At 37.9% G+C, this 18,328-nt stretch overlaps 1 protein-coding gene across 1 annotated transcript; it reads left to right on the top strand.

Annotated features, from left to right (window-relative positions):
- The first annotated feature begins 10,256 nt into the window (after window positions 1–10,256).
- Window positions 10,257–10,556, top strand: LOC129062331 (small proline-rich protein 2E). Its single transcript, XM_054563244.1, has 2 exons — window positions 10,257–10,384; window positions 10,469–10,556. The coding sequence occupies exons 1-2, from the start codon at window positions 10,257–10,259 to the stop codon at window positions 10,554–10,556; spliced, it is 216 nt and encodes a 71-aa protein (XP_054419219.1).
- Window positions 10,557–18,328: the final 7,772 nt, after the last annotated feature.

Raw genomic sequence — 18,328 nt, 5'->3', positions numbered from 1 at the left:
GTATTGTGGTAGATACTGCCAAAAAGAATTACATGGATTTGATGGATAAAAATGATTACAAACAGTTAAGTGAGATCATTTGGAGAAGAAGACCATGGTTTCTACTGTTATAATTTGAATACATTTTTGTCAGTCAGGAAGTCTCAATAGTCCCTGGAAGGTAGGAAGTGAAGTGGAAACCAATTCCCAGTTTTCTCTCATGGAGCATTGGTTGGCTGTCAATGGATTCAGGATTTAGGAGGATGTTAGAGAATAGTCAGTTACCTGAAGCTGTAGCACATGGTACAGAGACAGATGTAGATATTGATAATTGGAGTATAGGGCTGGAAGGTCAGGGGATCTGGGAGGGGAGAGAAGGCAGCACCAAGCAGAGCTAGAGAAGGAAGTGGTCATCTGTGGGTATTACTCAGACCACCAGTATGCATTTAGTGATGTGTTTGCCTTGTTGTGTTGCCTGGTAGGAAAACTGTACTTCTAGAACCATGAACAACTGGAATGAAAAATATCTCAGTGATTTGTCAAGGAGTTGGGACTACCCTCTGTTGGCAGCTGTGAACTTGAGAGGTTCACCAGAGATCAATTACAAAAGAATTTCCAGCTTTTCAGTGCATGGTACCTGAGCCTGAGCCAGAGCCTGAGCCTGAGCCTGAGCCAGGAGAAAAGTGAGGCATTACAATTTGCTGAAGAAGTGTCCAGAGCAGTGGTAGGCGTGGTGAGTTTGGCAGTGGCTGGTAGGATGCAACTGAACAGGTGTGTCTTATGATCCAAAAGTCAGTGCTGCCCCCAGTTCTCCTGAGGACTGGGTACATGAGTTATTGTGGGTAAGCCAATGGGTTCTAAAGTCTCCTGCAGTCCCAGAATCTTCAACATTGATATGCAATGTATTGCTTCCATAGTTGCTTTAGCTTTTATTTACTCTTTTCTGGAATTTAGTGTTTGTGCAGTAAAATACACCTGTATTTCAAGTAATCCCAGGGGTGCTGAGAAGAGGGTGGGGAAAGGATGTTTACCTGCTAATATTCTGGGAAACTAATTTCCCCGGGGAAATTCAGATTAAAATGCAGATAGGGAAGTTTCAACACTCCATTAATGGTGGCATTTAAGGTGGGTGTGACTAAATATACTGTAACCTCTAATAACAAAAGTAGCCTTGCCTAAAAGAGTACTCTTTTTTAAAATTATTTTTATTTATTTTTTATTGTTGTTAATTACAGTTGCCCTCATTTTCCCTCCATTACTCTCCCCTGCCCTACCATCTCCCACATTCAATCCTCCTCCCCCATTGTCCTTGTCCATGGGTCCTTTACGTACATTCCTTCATGACCCTTCCCTTTCTTTCCCCTATTATCTCCCCCTTCCCTGGACCAGTTACTATCAGTTTGTCCTTTATCTCCATATCTCTCGTTATAGTACTCCATTGCATAAATGTACCACAGCTTTTTGATCCACTCATTAACTGATGGGCACTTAGGCTGCTTCCAGCACCTGGCTACTATAAATTGCGCTGCTATGAACATTGGGGTGTATGGGTTCTTTTGAATTGGTGTTTCAGGATTCTTAGGGTATAGTCCAAGCAGTAGAATTGCAAGGTCAAAAGGCAGTTCTATTTTTAGTCTTTTGAGGAAATTCCATACTGTTTTCCTCACTGGCTGCACCAGTCTGCATTCCCACCAACAGAGGACTAGGACTCCCTTTTCTCCACAACCTTGCCAGCACTTGTTTGCTGATTAAAGGGTACTCTTTTTTGATAGGAGGGTCAGTCTTTCCTTCTAGTGTGATTGCCAAGGCCCAAAGGGGTGTATTAAGCTGATCATGGGTCTTGAGGCCTCTAAACATTTTAAAATTCTGCATCGGTTGTCCACAACACCCTATTCTTCCCCACCCATTGGCTGTTTCTCTGGTTTACTGACCAGCCTGTTACAGTCTGGATGAGTTTGTGGGGTCCCGCGCTGCATCACTACCATATGCTGGTTAAATTTTGAGAATGAAAAGTAAGTTTCAGCTGAAGCCATGGAGTGACACAATTCATTATTTATTGGTACCTTCCTATCTCTATGCCTTTCTCCTCCTCCTCTCCCTTCTTCAAATCTTCTTTCAGTCTTGTCCTATTGACCAATAGTCTTCTGGAGTTTATTCCTAGACCTTGGTTCATATTTTCTACACACTCTATTGTTTTCTGTTTATTTTTATTGCCATAGGCTGTTTTTATGTGCTTTATGGCTTTTGTGTATCACCAAGATGATTTAAGGGCTATATTGATTTATAAAATTAATATTCAACTTACTTAAATTACAGAGTAAAATACTGCTTTATGAACTTTAAGTTCAAATAACTAATTTGAACTTAATTTGGTTAAAAATTCTAGAAATTTTAGTAATTTTTTTCAAGGGGGCTTTGGAGAAATGCTTGGTCCATTTAACAACTTTAGCTAATTAAGCTCCAGAAAACAACTTAAGCTGAAAAAGCAAAGTTGGCACACCCAATTTTAAAGTATTTTAACTCCCTGACAAATACAATCCCAAATATACCTTGAAGAAAATGTATTTTGGTTGTTTTCTTAAATATATCAATACTGTTCAGAAACCTACCTAAATTCCATTATACCTTGCAACTTAAAAATCACATCTAAATAAATCAGTCATTTACATACTTTAATATAAACCTTGAGGCTAATCTAACATGCCAAATTTTATAAATATTTTAAGTACCAAATATACATACAAACACAGAAAAATTAGAAATTGAGTGATGGACATTCTAGAGAGAGAAAATACAATCACCACATCAATAGAAATTGGAACCTTGACAGGTGCTTTTATAACCTATGCCATCCTGACTCAAATTGCACATTAATCAAGATTTCCTTGTTATTAAAATCTGCATCTTCCTTCCCAGGTTATATCAAATTTATTAACTGGATTTTGCATTTCTATGGGTCTTTTAGTATATTTTAATTTTCTCTTCTCTGACTCTAAGCACATACTGATACCATGCCATAGAATCATTTATACTCTTATGTAATTTCTTTAAAACCTTTCTGAAATGTAAGAATTTCAGATGAGATATAAAGTAAAAGTGTCTAGTATAGTCCCTGGCAGATACTGAGCATTTAATAATACTAATGATTAATTACATCACCTTTTAACTATTATGATTCTTTTATAAAAATTATAATAATCAAAATAAGACTGTTATAAATAGCAAAATATAGGTGCAGAATTATGTGGAAACATGTGAGAAATTAATTCCCATTGTAGTATTCAATAGGCTTAATTCATTAAGTATCATTCAAGCTATGCCTTGAAAGATGGGAAAGCTGGAGGAGGGAGCAGCAAGTACGGGCAAAGGCATGGCCCGTAAGCGTGTGTAACCAGAGTAAGTACAGGTTGAACTGGAAAGCCAACTAACAAAAGTCTTGAATGTCAACTCGAGACTCAGTAATTACATTTTAATTATTTATGTGTTGAAGCATCATGGAGAATTTGTGAGACACTGATGTCATTCGATGTCTGGTAGCTGGGAGGATGAATTGGAAAGAAGAGGCGCTGGAATTTATAGATTAACCTTTTTACAGCCTGCCATTCACAAAGGGTGCAGGGCATCTCACAAAGAAACATATATAATGACACAATAAAATATAAAATGAGAATTAGTATCCTGAAAAAGAAGAAAACAAATATTCCAGAAAAAAGGGCTAAACAACTATTTAGGTCAGGCTTTGAAAATGTCTCTTAGCTTCCTGGCAGTGAACCACAAACAGAGGAGTGTAAGTTCCATGTGTTGACTTAAGAAGTTGGGAGTCAGTGAAGGGCAGTTCCTATGGGGGACTACAGCAGAGTGTATGAGGTCCCAGATGCTGCAGCCAGTCTTCCCAAGTTCACTTCTGAGTTCACTTTGTGGTTGGGCTGCTTGTTGACTTTGTGCTTGGGGCAACGGACTGAACCTCTCTATGTCTTGTTTGAAGTGGGAATAATAATATTACTTCCTTGTTTGAAGTGGGAATAATAATGTTACTTCTTTCATAGTTCTCTTTCGAGCATTCAATTCATAAGTACATATAAAACATTTACAACAGTGCTTAGCCCACAGAAAGTAGGTGAATATCAGATATTACTGTGAGTGCAGAAGCACTCTTCAATGTATAACTGAAGAGCTTGTTGGTATCATTATTACTTTTTAAAACTATGAGTTTAATGCTTTGGCTCCTGTGCCACTTAAAAAAATATTTTTAGCATTAAGGTTGAGGTAATCTCTTGGTTTGTTTTCTATTTAACCTATGTCTTTTCTGTATTAAATTTTTGTTTTAGTATTTTAAGTTGTCTCCTCCCTACCTCCTTTTATTCTCTCCCCCTCTCCTTCTTCTCCTCTATTTCTATTTCTTTTGGGAAATTGAATTTTGCTTTCACTACATCAAATGGTGTGCTCTTTTCAGCTCATAAGAACGAATTATTAGCAAATGCTACAAATCAGGACTTGACTTACTGTTTGGTTGATTGGCCTTGAAAAAGTGATGAAAAAATGTTAGTAACTAAGACAATCTAAAAGTGTGTAGCTTCACTTATATGAATGTGGAATCTAAAGAACAGAATAAATGAACAAACAAAACGGAAACAGACTCATAGATACAGAGAACAGACTGATGGTTGTCAGAGGGGAGGTGGGTTGTGGTACTGGATAAAAAAGGTGAATGGATTAAGAAGTACAAATTCATAGATTCAGAAAAGCCACAAGATATAAAGTACAGGAAAGGGAATAGAGTAAAAATATTTCAATATCTATGTGTGGTGCCAGGTGAGAACTGGAAATGTTGGTGGTGGGGGGAGCACATTGTAAAGTACAGTATGATTGTCTACTCACTGTGCTGTACACCTGAAAGTAATATAAAGCAAAAAAATGAAAAGTCCTTTTAGTAACCTCATAAAATGTAAAGAGAGCTTTCTGAGCTAAACAAAAAAATGTATCCAAAATGCAAAAAAAAAAAAAAAGAAAAGAAAAGAAAAAAAAAGTGTGTGGTGCCTGTAGCTGTTCCTTTGTGAATAGCAGAGGGTTGGCTGGTAATCATTTGCAGGGCACTACCAACCGCATCTAAAGTTAACTAACCTCTCACCTGTGCTCACTTGTTAGCTGCAGTTTCTAATCAGACGTATCCCTCCTGGAGTCCTCCAAAGATGCATCAATAGAATATGGCTGATCTGCGGGTTGCTCAATGGTTGTTAGCCGAGAGCTTTCGTTATCTTAATTACTCAATGTCCACAGTTTTTGAATTCAAGTCTTTCCCTTTTGGGGTTTTGGCTTTATTTTATTGGAGTAAAACCTCAAGAAGCTACATCAGAAAGATAAACCTGGATCTTTGTACTTCTGAAAATATATTTTTTACTCGTTTTTTGATTAACTGGCTGCCTGAGAAATTGTAGGTTCAAAAATATGTGCCCTTGAAACATTGAAGGCATTGCTCCATGGTCTTCTAGCATACAGACTTACTGATTTCTTTGATTCATGGCTTATTTAGTCTTGAAATGATGCATAAACTATTCCCACTCCCAACATTTTTGAATCAGGAGTTGGATCAACAAAAATATTTGGTAATTACATTTCTGCTACTGTGGGTGCATTTTTATCCATTATTCCTGTTATTGCATTTCTGCTAATTTTGTCTCTGGGGTAGGCTATTAGAATCTTTCAAACACATTAGATTTCACTGAGGATGGTAAGAAAAAATCTGATCAGGCCCATTTCGAGCAAAAACATTCACATCATGCCCCTGGAAGCTTAGTTGGCTTTGAACATTGGCTTGGAATTCCACCTTCACTTCACTTGGGAAAAGGTAGATTTCACATTATGTTAGTTGATTGCCTGATATCCATCACCTGCTGAGTATTTACATTGCAGCAAATGGGACCACATCAGGATATTGGAGTTTGGGATGGAAATGTGACCCTCACCAGAGATGATGTAGAAGTTGAGGAAGGATGACTGCTGTGTTAGATTGTAGGGGAGAGAGGGAAACATAGACCCAGGCCCTTCTTAAACAGGTTTAAACCTTAGAGAGATGTGGAAAACAAGGGAAAATCTGTATGTGCCTTAGAACCATACCACCAAATCCCTTTATTGTCCAGAGGAGGAATAGGACCCCCCATAGCAAGAGTTTAAAGTCACACTGTTGGTGGAAGGAGTGGGCCAAGGACTAGACATTGTACCCAAATCAAGTTCTCTCCACTTGTAATCAGGGAAATAAGGTATTCCTGTCAGTGAATACCCTTGGCCCAGAGAAGGACCAACTTATTAGAGAGTATCGTTTAATTTAAAAAAAGCCTGGATGGACCTAAAGAACATTATGCTAAGTGAAATAAGCCAGTCAGAGAAAGACAAATATCATATGATTTCACTCATGTATGGAATCTAATGAACAAAATGAACCAACAAGCGAAAGAGAGGCTCATGGAGCAGGCTGACAGCTCTGGGGTGGTGGGTTAGGGAGTACAGGGATAGAGCACAAAGGAGAAAGAACTCATGGACACGGTCAACAGTGTGGTGGTCGGTGAGGGGAGGGCATATAGGAGGCTAAATGGTAACGGAAAAATATAATAAAGATTAAATTAAAAAAAGAAATAAAAAGAATGTCGCAAAAACGCCTCACCCATCCCAAGAGCATTACTCTTCCTTCTGGCATGCGTGGAAGATACCAGTTTTGGAATAATCATCAGATGACTCTATGGTTCAGTCTCAGTGTGCTAAGGTGGACCAACTGGGCTCATGTTGTTTCTCTGGGTTGCTGGGAAAGAGATCTGGAGCAGGGCTCAACCCCAAGATGTTCTGACCTCTTTAAATCTCCCGGTTAGGTCACTGATTTATTTTCTGTACCATTATAGCCCAATCAAGTTTAAAACATTGCTGCTCAGCATTCTCCAGGGTAAAGAGCACAGGCATGACATCCTCCCTCAGAAGGTAGGAGGTACCCTTCTTTCTAGTGAGGTGTGGACACTGAAGGTGCTATCAGACTATAGCCTTCTAATTGACAGTGATGTCAGCTCGAAGAAAGGCGGTTAGGGCCAGGACCTTAACTAGACAGGCTTTACTCTACACAATATCATTGTCTATTATATCTTTGACATATTTGACTTCATTGATTAGTTATTGTGATGTTATTTGCTATGCATTTTTTTACCTTTTAGGGCTCACATTTCTTTTCTTTTAAAAAATGTTTTATTGTGGTAAGAACATGTAATGTGAAGTTTATGCTCCTAGCAGATTTTGAGGTATAATACAGTATTGTATATAGGCAAGGTGCTGTACAGCAGATCTATAGCTTATGTATCTTATGTAACCTGTTGGTTAGAAACTGTTTTCCTCTCCCTCCAGCCCCAGCAACCACAATTCTCTTTTTACTTCTATGAACTTGAGGAATCCCTCATAAGGACATTCATGAGGTATTTGTCCTTCTGCATCTGGCTAATTTCTCTTGGCATATGTCTTTTAGATTCATCCATGTTGCCTCATATGGCAGGATTTCTCCTTTTTAAGGCTAAATAATAATATATTCTATATATATACCACATTTTCTTTATCCATTCATCTGTTGATTGACATTTAGGTTGTTTCATATTTGGCTATTGTGAGCAATGTTGCAATGAATGTGGAAGTACACTAAGATGTAACCTGTTTAAGGTTTAACCTTAACTTTAAACCTTAAACTTTAAACCTGTTTAAGAAGGGCCTGGGTCTATGTTTCTCTCTTCAAGATCTTGATTTAAATTCTTTTGGGTAAATACTCAGATGCGGAGTTTAGTAGACTGTTTTTAATTTTGGGGGGGGAACTTCTGTACTGTTTTCAAAAGTAGCTGCATCATTTTACTTTGTATAAGGCACCAACATTGTGTAAGAATTCCCTTTTTTCCACAACTTCACCAATATTTGTTATTGTCTTTTTTGATGATAGCCATACTAAGAGGTATGAAGTGATATCACATTGTGGTTTTGATTTGCATTTCCATGGTGATTAGTGATGTTGAGCAATTTTCATGTACCTGTTGGCAATTATATATCTTCTTTTGAGAAATGTCTGAGTCCATTTTAAAACTAAGATTATTATTATTTTTTCATATTGAGTTGTATGAGTTCCTTATATTCTTTTGGAAATTAACTTCTTATAAGATATACAGAGAGCTTACATTTCTTGAAAACCTACTATGTGATTGACATCTTGTTGAGTTTTTGCAGAAAAATTCTGAAGCAGGTTTCATTCTTCTCTCTAATTTACAACTGTGTAAACTGAATCAAGGAGGTTAGGAAATATTTAATGTCACACCATAGTTGTGCCTATTGATTTTTGCATAGTCAGTGCAATCGAATCTTCTCCAGTAGGCAGAGCAAGTGGTATTAGCTGAAGCGTTACTGTGGTTCAACAAATTATAGCAAGAAACTATCAATGGGTTCTGTGTCAACCACATTTTATATATTTAGGTAAAAATACCCAAGAGTTGAACGATAGGATAGTTTTTAGCTTCCTTTCTTGAATGTACTAAGAAAATCTCAGTAAATGCCACTTCAGAACAGAGGGCCTCATAGGGAATCAACTGAATTAACATATAGGGGGAAGTAACACATGATATCTGGGGAGCCTGAGTGGAAAGCTTCTAAATGGATGCAGCCCAGACACTGAATCAGTTTTGAAGAAAATTAAGGAAGATGAGTTTGGGTTTCAAGTAGACCACAAGTCACTCATGGTCATGAGGTCCACAGAAACCAGGTCAGTGTGTAAACATGTAAATGAGTAGTTTAGGGAGGGCTCCAGCCTGTGACTCTTTAAAAATTTTTTAAAATCATTTAAAAAAATTTTTCAGTTACAGTTGACATACATTATTACATTAGTTTCAGGTGTAGCCTGTGACCCTTATGGCCTAGAAAATTGAGGGATGATGCTGTCCTATTCAAGGCCATTAATGGAGCCATTAATGAAAACATACCCAGTGTGGGACTGTCAGCACCTGGGAAAACAAGATAATAAGGCTGTTCAAGTCATTGTTAATAAAAGCCCAAAGACCAATAAGACATGGTAAAGGGGAGGTTAAGTTGTAAAGAAAAACTATAGGTGAGGGTTAGTATATGGCCAGCCTGCAGGGTTAGCATACCCAAGTCTCTGCTCTCAAAGGAAGAAAACTGGCTGCTGGACAGCTTTTGGACAGGTTAGTAAGTTTTATGTACTAGATGCATGGGAAGCTGTGGAGTAGGAGAAGCATCATTTCTGACTATGGAAGAGCATCACAGTTGTCAACTAATTTTTCATATTCCCTAATTGCCACATGACACTGGCATGGGGAGTGTGAGACCAGGTCCCAGGTGAATCATTGTGCACTTCCCTGGTGTTGTAGACAAGGAAGTTTCATGATATTGGTGTGAGTGAGGTAAGTGAGTTTTGAGTTTGCATGCAGATGGTATTTTGGTTGGGAAATCAGCACATCACCACAGTCCTGGGATGTTTCCCTGTGTGGAGATGCCTTATAAAAGGACTCTTTACCACACTGATGCCATAGGCTTGACGCTCATTTGTAGATCTTCTTTGCAGCCTCTGGTGAGTACAAATATTAGAGGTCTTTCTTGCCATTTGGATAATGTGAGGATTTAACCTGCAGGCAGGAGTGACCAATTAACAAATTAATGCTCATGTATAGGGAAAAGAAGATAGTGAGGTTTCGGGGGGTAAATTTTAACTGGTATTTGTTAAATGATCTTGAAGACAATAAGAGGAATGGAGTCAGAGTTTCAATCTTTGACTGAAGGAGAGTAAGAGAGACAAGATGCTTTCCTGTCACCTGCTGCACATTATTCCCAAATGCATCCTTCTCCCAGTTCAGTATGCTTGAGTGATAGGCCTGAGCCTTTGCAGTACCAGGGTTGGGCAGCAACCAGGGCCTTATGGGAGATATGAGTGGAGATTTGTTTTGGGATTGGCTAGAATTTTAATAACTGGGTCTTTCTCCAGATAATGTTTGTATTCACACAGCACCTGCATAGGGATTTTATCTTTAAAAAGTGATAGAGTGAGAGATTATTCAGAAAAGATTGAAGAGCTGAGGGTAAGAGTTGCTAAAAGGGAATAGTGAAGAAGCTATATAAAGTCATAAAGACTCCATTAGGGATCAAAGAGTATCTTTGGCGACTGAAGGAGATGATGGCTCAGCTAACTGTTCTACCAACAGGACTGTCTCTGCTATGAACACTGTTTGTTTGTATTTCAGATTCCTTGAGAGCCAGAAAAGATGTCTTACCAGCAGCAGCAGTGCAAGCAGCCCTGTCAGCCACCTCCTGTGTGCCCACCTAAGTGCCCTGAGCCTTGCCCGCCACCAAAGTGCCTTGAGCCTTGTCCCCCACCTAAGTGCCCTGAGCCTTGCCCCCCACCAAAGTGCCCTGAGCCCTGTCTCCCACCACAGTGCTCTGAGCCATGCCCACCTCCTTCATGCCAACCTGTGCAGTGCCCACCTCAACTATGCCAGCAGAAGTGCCCTCCTGTTCAACTGTGCCCACCCTGCCAGCAGAAGTGTCCACCCAAGAGCAAGTAACCTCACTGGCACTAATCAGGACCATGAAATGACAAGATCCAGGCTCTTCTTAGTCCTAGGACTCCATCATCCTCCCTTCAGCCATGGTTACAGACTGCATCTTCCCTAATCTCCCACCTGAGTTGACAGCTAACAGATTAAAGGCTTGTTAGAAGATGAACAAAGGTATTATCACCTGATATGGCTTTGCCATCTGTCTGTCTGTAATGTGGTTGCTGTTCATTATCCTGTGAGCACTTTGGTATCTATTCTTTTGCTTCTCCAATAAAGAACATATTTCATGGTCAACCCATATTAATTTTGTTTGTATTTTGTTGTTTCAATCTCTTTTGTCAACTACACTTGATTATTGTTCCTCCCCACTCTTTTTGAATTGTTAGAGTTAGGCTTTTCCATCATTGAATGCCTGAAATGTGTATTTTGGATTGGGCACATCAAATAGGTCTCTTTTGATAGTTTTAAACTCACTTCTATCTCTCTATAGCTTGTATGAGCTTAAAAAGAATTACTTAAACTCTCCCAGCTTCAGTTTTCTCATCTCTAAAAAAGTAGGGAAGAATGTGTTCAGCTGAGTGAACTCATATAAATTAATTCATGTATTAACAAATGTTGCCTAATTATCTATCATGTTCCAAGCAGTCTTCTATGTGCTCAGAATATGGTAATGGTGCTCAAAGTCCTTGTCCTTGTAGAGTCTAAATTCTTGAGGGGATTACACACACAAACAGGACAAATGATAGTGATGCATGGGTATATTTTAGAGAAAATTGTTTAGAGAGGCTATTTCAAAGTGAGTTTTTGGGCAAAAACCTGAATGAATTTGAGAGTGAGCCATGAGTATATTTGAGGTAGACTGTTTCAATGCGAGGAGGTGACACAAAGAGCAAAATAACAACAAAGAGAGCACTAATCAAGGGGACACTGTCTCCAATTGAGGTCAGAGAGATTGGGTCTTGAAGACATAGTAATGATTTTGACACTTGATAACCACATTTTTTCTTTTTGCTGATGATCACTGGCCTAAAATTTTATATCTATGTAATTCTCAACTATCATATATGATTTCTTTTGTGTAGTAGTTCAACTAAAAGTATGAGTATATATTGTCTTTCAAAAACACTTTCAAGGATTGTTTAAAAAACAGGACTAAATTAGAACTCTTTTGCAAAATGTAAACTTACTTTGAGAGGATGACTACATAAAGAGTAAGTCTATTAGTTTTTTCATCTTGTAGGGATGTCTACTCCATTAATTTTGATTAAATTATAGCTAACAAAATATACAGGGATTTTGTTCTTGCTGTGCCCTAAACTGTACAAATAATGTTGGGGGGTAGATTTTACATTCTTGAAAAGGGCTCTGGCCTAATAGCATTGTTGACAGATTTTCTAAATTTTGTTTTTAAGAAATACAAAAAATAAAGCTCATTTTTTTTTGGGGGGGTGAACATAATCAGTACATTTTAAAAGTTCATAAACTTTAGCTGTACAGGGTGAATAATTATAAATTGAGCAGTTATGTACCTGACCCAAACTCAGGAGAGACGTCATTACCAACCCTTCAAAAGAGCCAGATTTCCTTATTAAATTACATCTCATGGCTTCACCACAAGAAGTAATGACAATCTTGACTCATTATAATCACTCTCTTGTTTTTCTTTATATTGTTTTAACCATGAATCTAAAGGCGACTCTAAAAATAATAGTTGTTTCCCATTTTTTGAACTTCACATAAATATAACGATATTGCATGCCATTTTTTGCCTTTATTTTTATTTGACATTATGTACAATAGTTTTAGTAGATTCACTATTGTACTTTAGAATGTCATAGAATGAATATACAACACTCATTTCTTTATTCTACTCTTGGCTGGCATTTAGGTTGTTTGTTATTTGGAGCTCTTTTGATCAATGACATGAGGACACTTCTTTATGCCTGCTAGTGCACATGCTTACACATTTCTCTAGGTACGTTCCCAGAAGTATATGCATCTTTAACCGTGGTAGGTAATTCCAAAGTGACTGTGCTAGGAGAGATCCAAGATGGTGGAGGAATAAGGGGAAGTTACACTAACATTGGCCTCCCAAGGCCAATCTGGAATTCCAACTAAATTGTAGAGAAATCATCCCGAATAACCAACTGAACACCAGTTGGAGAGAAGTCTTATAATCAAGGACAGACAGAAGAAACCAGTTTACCACAACAAGACTGGAAGGGAGTGTGGAGGAGGCATGAGAGGGCTGGCTGGGCTCCCACGGGTGGCAACTGCAGTTTTGAAGGGATATTTCAGTGACTGGAGGGTTCCCTTGTCTAAACTCGATGATGGTCTCCCCAGCTTACAGCACCAGAGCCAGAAAGGAACCCAGATAACACCCATCTGTGAACAGCAGCAGGGTTTCTGTCTGCCAGGGAGAGATGGCTGGAGATGCAGACAAACTCTTAAAGAGCCAATGCACAAAATTATGTTTGAGGATACTTATCCTGGGCTCCAGCAGAGAGAGAGTGGACTAGAGACCCTTGAGGAAAGTCTGGAGTTAGTGGCTCTAGAAAGAGAACTGAAAAAACAGCTGCCAGGATCCCTGTGCTGAATCATTCCCCATACTGCAGAAGCCATCTTCCTAAGGCAGACCACTTCTCTCCAAGTGGCATCAGCCTGAGGGTAGGTTATAGTGCCGCCCAAAAGAATTATCTTCCCCACCCTGCGGAGATTAAGCCCAGCAGCTGATTATAGATTGATTAATTTAACAAGCTGATCAGCTCAACAACTGATTAGTTTAACAACTAAGGTGGAAAATACAAAGAAGCAGCTAAAATGGGAAGAGAAGGAAACAGACCCCAAATGAAAGAACAAAAGAATTCTCCAGAAGAACTAGATGAAATGGAGGCAAGCAATTTACAGATGGAGTTTAGAATAATGATTATAAGGATACTTAATGGCATTAAAAAAAAAAAAGAAACGATATAAAAGGACCAGTCAGAAATAAAGAATGAAACATCTGAAATAAATAATACACTGGAAGGAATAAACAGTAGGTTAGATGAAGCAGAGGATCGAATCAGTGATTTGGAAGACAAGGTAGGGAAGAACACACAGGCAGAACAACAAAAAGAAAAAAGAATTTTAAAAAATGAGAGCTTAAGAAACATTTTGGACAACATGAAGCATACCAACATCTACATCATGGGAATATCAGGAGAAGAGAGTGAGCAAGGGATTGAGAGCCTATTGATTAAATAATGGCTGAAAACTTCCCTAATCTGGTGAAAGAAAGACACACAAGTCCAGGAAACTCAGAGTCCAAAACAAATTGGACCCACAGATGCCTGCACCAAGACACATTGTAATTAAAATGACAAGGTTTAAAGACAAGAAGAGAATCCTAAAATCCACAGGACGTAAGCAGAAGGGAGCACCAATTAGACTGTCATCTGATTACTCAACAGAAACATTTCAGGCCAGAAGGGAGTGGTGTGAAATATTTAAGGTGATGAAGAACAGGAATGTATAGCCAAGGCTACTTTACTAAAAATGTAGTGTTTAAAATTGAAGGAGAAATAAGGAGCTTCCCAGACAAGAAAAAGCTCTTATTCCGAGCATGCGGCTCAGGATGGCTAGGGATGTGGCCTGACACAAAATCGTAAATTTACTTAAAACATTATGAGATTTTTTTGTGATTACAGATAGTAATGTATTTAATGTGTGGCCCAAGACAAATCTTCTTCTTCCAGTGTGGCCCAAATATGTCAAAAGATTGGATATCCCTGCTAGGCTTTCTCCTCTTGGAGAAGGAATTTCAAGGAAAGAACAGAATCATGGGAGCTGTTGGTGACTAATAGGCTCAGAAAAAGTACTGAGGTCTATTAATGGAAGTGGCATCCTGATTTACTGATTAAAACTTGTGAAAAGTAGCTAAAATAATTTCTAGAGAAAATGATTCCTCTTAAATGTGTATTTGGAAAAAATAAAAGGTGCAACATTTTATTAAGCCCACTTCTCATAATTTCAAAAAAAGTAAAGCAAAGTGAACACTAGGAAAGTAGAAGAGAGAAAATAATAAAGAGTAGAAGTTAATGAAATAAAAAATATACATAAAATTAAAAGAATCAATAAGTCAAAATTTGTTATTCAAAACACTAATAAAACTGGCATATTTTTGAATAGATTAAAAGTTAACATCAGGAATGAAAAAGAACAAATGGTAATAAAGAGGCAGAACATATAAAAATAATAGAAAGATATTAAGAATAACTTTATGTCACTAGATTAGAAACTTTATATGAAATGGAAACTTTGCTTTAAAACATAAATTATAAAGGTAGACACAAGAAGAAATAGGGAATCTGAACTACCCAGCAACTAAATTTAATTAGTACTAAAAACATACTTTTACATAGAAATTTCAAGTCCTAGGTGGTTTTACCAGTGACTTAAGAAATATGAAAGAAATAAATAATTTCAAACCTTTAATAAATTGCCCAGAAAATTAAAAAAAGTACGTACTGATACTCACCAACTCCTTAAATGAAATCAACAAAACTGATACCAAACCTGACGAGGATGTTGTTCAGTCTAAAACAGATGAAAGAAGAAAAGTCAGATGATCAGTTATGTGTTGTTAAGGAAAATAATTGATAAAATCGAACCTTCATTCAAGGCTTACACAAAAATAAAAATGCTTTGCACAGTAGTAATAGAAAAGATTTTATATAATTTGAAAAAAAATCTATAAAAAGGCTACAGCAAACATTATTTTTAGTGGTCAACTGGTAGAGGCTTTACCCAGGTGATCACTACCCCTGCGTCTGCTCCACATTGTGCTGGACGTGAGCAAGAGACAGTGAAAAGAAAAGAAATACGAAGTGTGGGAATTGGCAAGGCAGGAAAGAAAACAAAAAACAAACAAACAAAAACTATTACTGTTTGTAAGTCACAGTTTGTACCTTAAAGCGTAACCTAGTTACAAATAATTAAGAAAAACAAGCACAGAGTCATGGTACAGACCGACGGCTAGCTGTAAGAGAGGAGCGGGGAGGAGGCAACTGACTGAAAGAAGGTAAAGGGATTAGTCAAAGAACATCCCCATAGGAAGGACCCATGGACATACACAAAGGTGAGGGGACTGATTGTGGAAGTGGGGGGTGGGCTGGGTGGAGTGGGGCAAAGGGAGAAAAAGTGGGACAACTGTGATAGCATAAACAATAAAATATTAAAAAAAGAAAAACGAGGGTTTTAAAAAAGGGCTGGATAGAAAATCAGAAAATAAACCTTGTTCTTATATGTTAGAAACAAACACTGAGAAAATAAAATTATAAAATAGTAATTACAATATAGCAATATATGAAGGACGCACAAATGAATACCATAAAATTTGTGCAAGATTCTCATGGTGAGAAATTGAGTGTCAAACGTGTATATGAGTGAAAGGACTGAATATTTTAAAAGTGGCAATTTTCTTCCAAATTTATCTGTGAATTCAAAGCAAACCCCACTGAAAATCCAACTAAAAATAGATTTTATAATGTGTATGGAAATGGAAAAAGGTCTAGATTCAGTAAAAAAATCTTACAGCCTACATATTCTTATTCTGTGTTCTATTTTTATCCAACACTGGTCCACATTCCAATCAGCCTTCACTGACTGGTCATGGTGTTGACCATTCCAAAAACACTATTTGGCCCTAGCTGGTGTGGCTCAGTGGATTGAGCACTGGCCTGAGAACCAAAGGGTCGCTGGTTTGATTGCCAGTGTAAGGCATATGCCTGGGTTGCAGGTCAGGTCCCCAGTGAGGGGTGCACAAAGTGCAACCACACATTGATGTTTCTCTCTCTCTCCCTCCCTCCCATCTCTAAAAATAAATAAATAAATAAATAAATAAAATGTTAGAGAAAATAAAACAAAAACAAAGACGGTATTCAAGCTTACTTTAATTTGACCTCACAAAGTGCCCTTTTAAGTATGGGATAGAAGCTTTGAGAAAATGAGGCTGGCAAATGCAAATTTCAAGTAGACACTTGGGGAGAAGTTAGTTGGAACCTATTACTGTGCAATCATTGCATCTACTGGCTTAGAGGCTTTGGTGTTGTAGGAGGGTTCTCTGCAGGAGTTTTGAATTGAAAGCAGGGAAAATCACACCCTCTGGGATGAAAGCAGAGGTCAGAGGTCAGAGGTCCCCTAGTGGCCATTTCAGGAAAGACAGTCACTGCAATAGCCAAATATAGTCCCTGCTTTACTGGCCTCTAATAGCAGGAGTTGGGTTTACTAACTAGTCGATGGATATGATTTGGTTCATACTTTCATTTTCCACCCAGGAATAAGAAACAGCTAATCATTTTTTTTTTTAAAAAGGATTTTAATCTCTATTCTGAGGGTAGCAAAGTATGAGTACTGAAGAGACAGAATCTCAATCCACAATAAGATTGAGAGAAGCCCCTAGATTTAGATGGAAAATGTGAATTTAAAGGCAAGGGAAGATGGAATAAATTGAAGAAGAAGAAAATGTGTAGGGGGCCTTGAGACTTGAGAGGGTCTATAAAAACTGTGCGCTCTACCCCACAGCTCATCTCTCTTGGGTAAGACACTCAATTCTTGTCAATGGAACTGAGGCCAAACTAAGGTCTCTGGAGGGGCTGCCTGCTATTTTTCTGTTTTATTCACTGCTATATCCATACAGAAAATGGGTGTAGATACAGATGACATTTAGTCCCCTCAAATTATGTGATCACTAGGAACAATGGTGACAAGTTTACTAATAACAATTGTGAAACAATGGCAATTCATAGTTAAGAAGTTCTTAAATGAACAGTAATTAATAACAGTGTAAAATTATTTATAACCAAGTGAACAATATCCAACAATTACCAATGGCTTCTGTGTCAACAAAAATGCATTTGAAAAAGTAATTCATTTTAATAAAACTACATGAACATAATTGTTCATTGGAAAAACTAAATGATGAGGTAAACAGACTGAATTTTTTGAAGATACCACGAGATGTAATAAACAATCTCTATTTGCCCTGCAAAGTTTGGAGAAGTGGAAACAAGTCAGCTTGTAGAAGTTCTATTAAGAGTTTTTAAAATACATTTTGGTTGGCACAGAAGCCACTGACAACTGTTGGATATTGTTCATTTAGGTATAAATAATTTAACACTGTTAATAACTGCCGTTCATTTAAGAACTTTTTAACTATGAATTGTCATTGCTTCATAATCGTTATTAATAAACTTAATTGTCACCATTGTTCCTAGTGATCACATAATTTGAGGGGACTATATGTCATCTGTGGCCATGCCCATTTTCTGTGTGAATACAGTAGTTAGTAAAGGATTCATGGCATGAAAAACAGTGTGATGATTGTGGGGGGAGGGGAGTATAAGGGGAATAAATGGCAATGGAAAAAATACAATTAGAAAAAGACTTTGAAAGAAAAAAAGAGTTAATACTATACTATGTTTGGGATTATGAGCAGAAAATTTGCTACATGGTGCCAACCAAAGACTAAGCCTTTTGAAAATTTAAATAACCGGAGAGTTTTTAGTAGATCCTGGGTGGTACCGATGGTGCAGTTTCTAATGAAAACTACAAGGGCCCTGGTGGTTGCTGCTGACAGGGTTTTCTTAAATTTATTATCATGGAACAAGAGGAGCAGAAGGATTTCAGTGTCATCTACACCCATTTGTGATCATCAAAGAGATCTTGACACCGGCAGATACCAGACGAAAGCTCAGTGGTTGTAAGCGGGGGAGGTGTTGAGGGGCATCTAGGTAGAC

The sequence above is a fragment of the Pteronotus mesoamericanus genome, unplaced genomic scaffold (genome assembly GCF_021234165.1).
Source record: "Pteronotus mesoamericanus isolate MK-2021 breed Mesoamerican mustached bat unplaced genomic scaffold, CSHL_Meso_final scaffold_705, whole genome shotgun sequence".
Classification (NCBI taxonomy): Eukaryota; Metazoa; Chordata; class Mammalia; order Chiroptera; family Mormoopidae; genus Pteronotus; species Pteronotus mesoamericanus.
The sequence above is the reverse complement of the archived record's forward strand: the minus strand, read 5'-3'. Positions and strand labels throughout refer to the sequence as shown.

Coding starts and splice junctions, on each gene's coding strand:
- LOC129062331 (XM_054563244.1), top strand. CDS start 10,257: ATGTCTTACCAGCAGCAGCAGTGCAAGCAGCCCTGTCAGCCACCTCCT. Junction 10,385..10,468: donor CCACCTAAGTGCCCTGAGCC/TTGCCCCCCACC, acceptor CCAACCTGTGCA/GTGCCCACCTCAACTATGCC.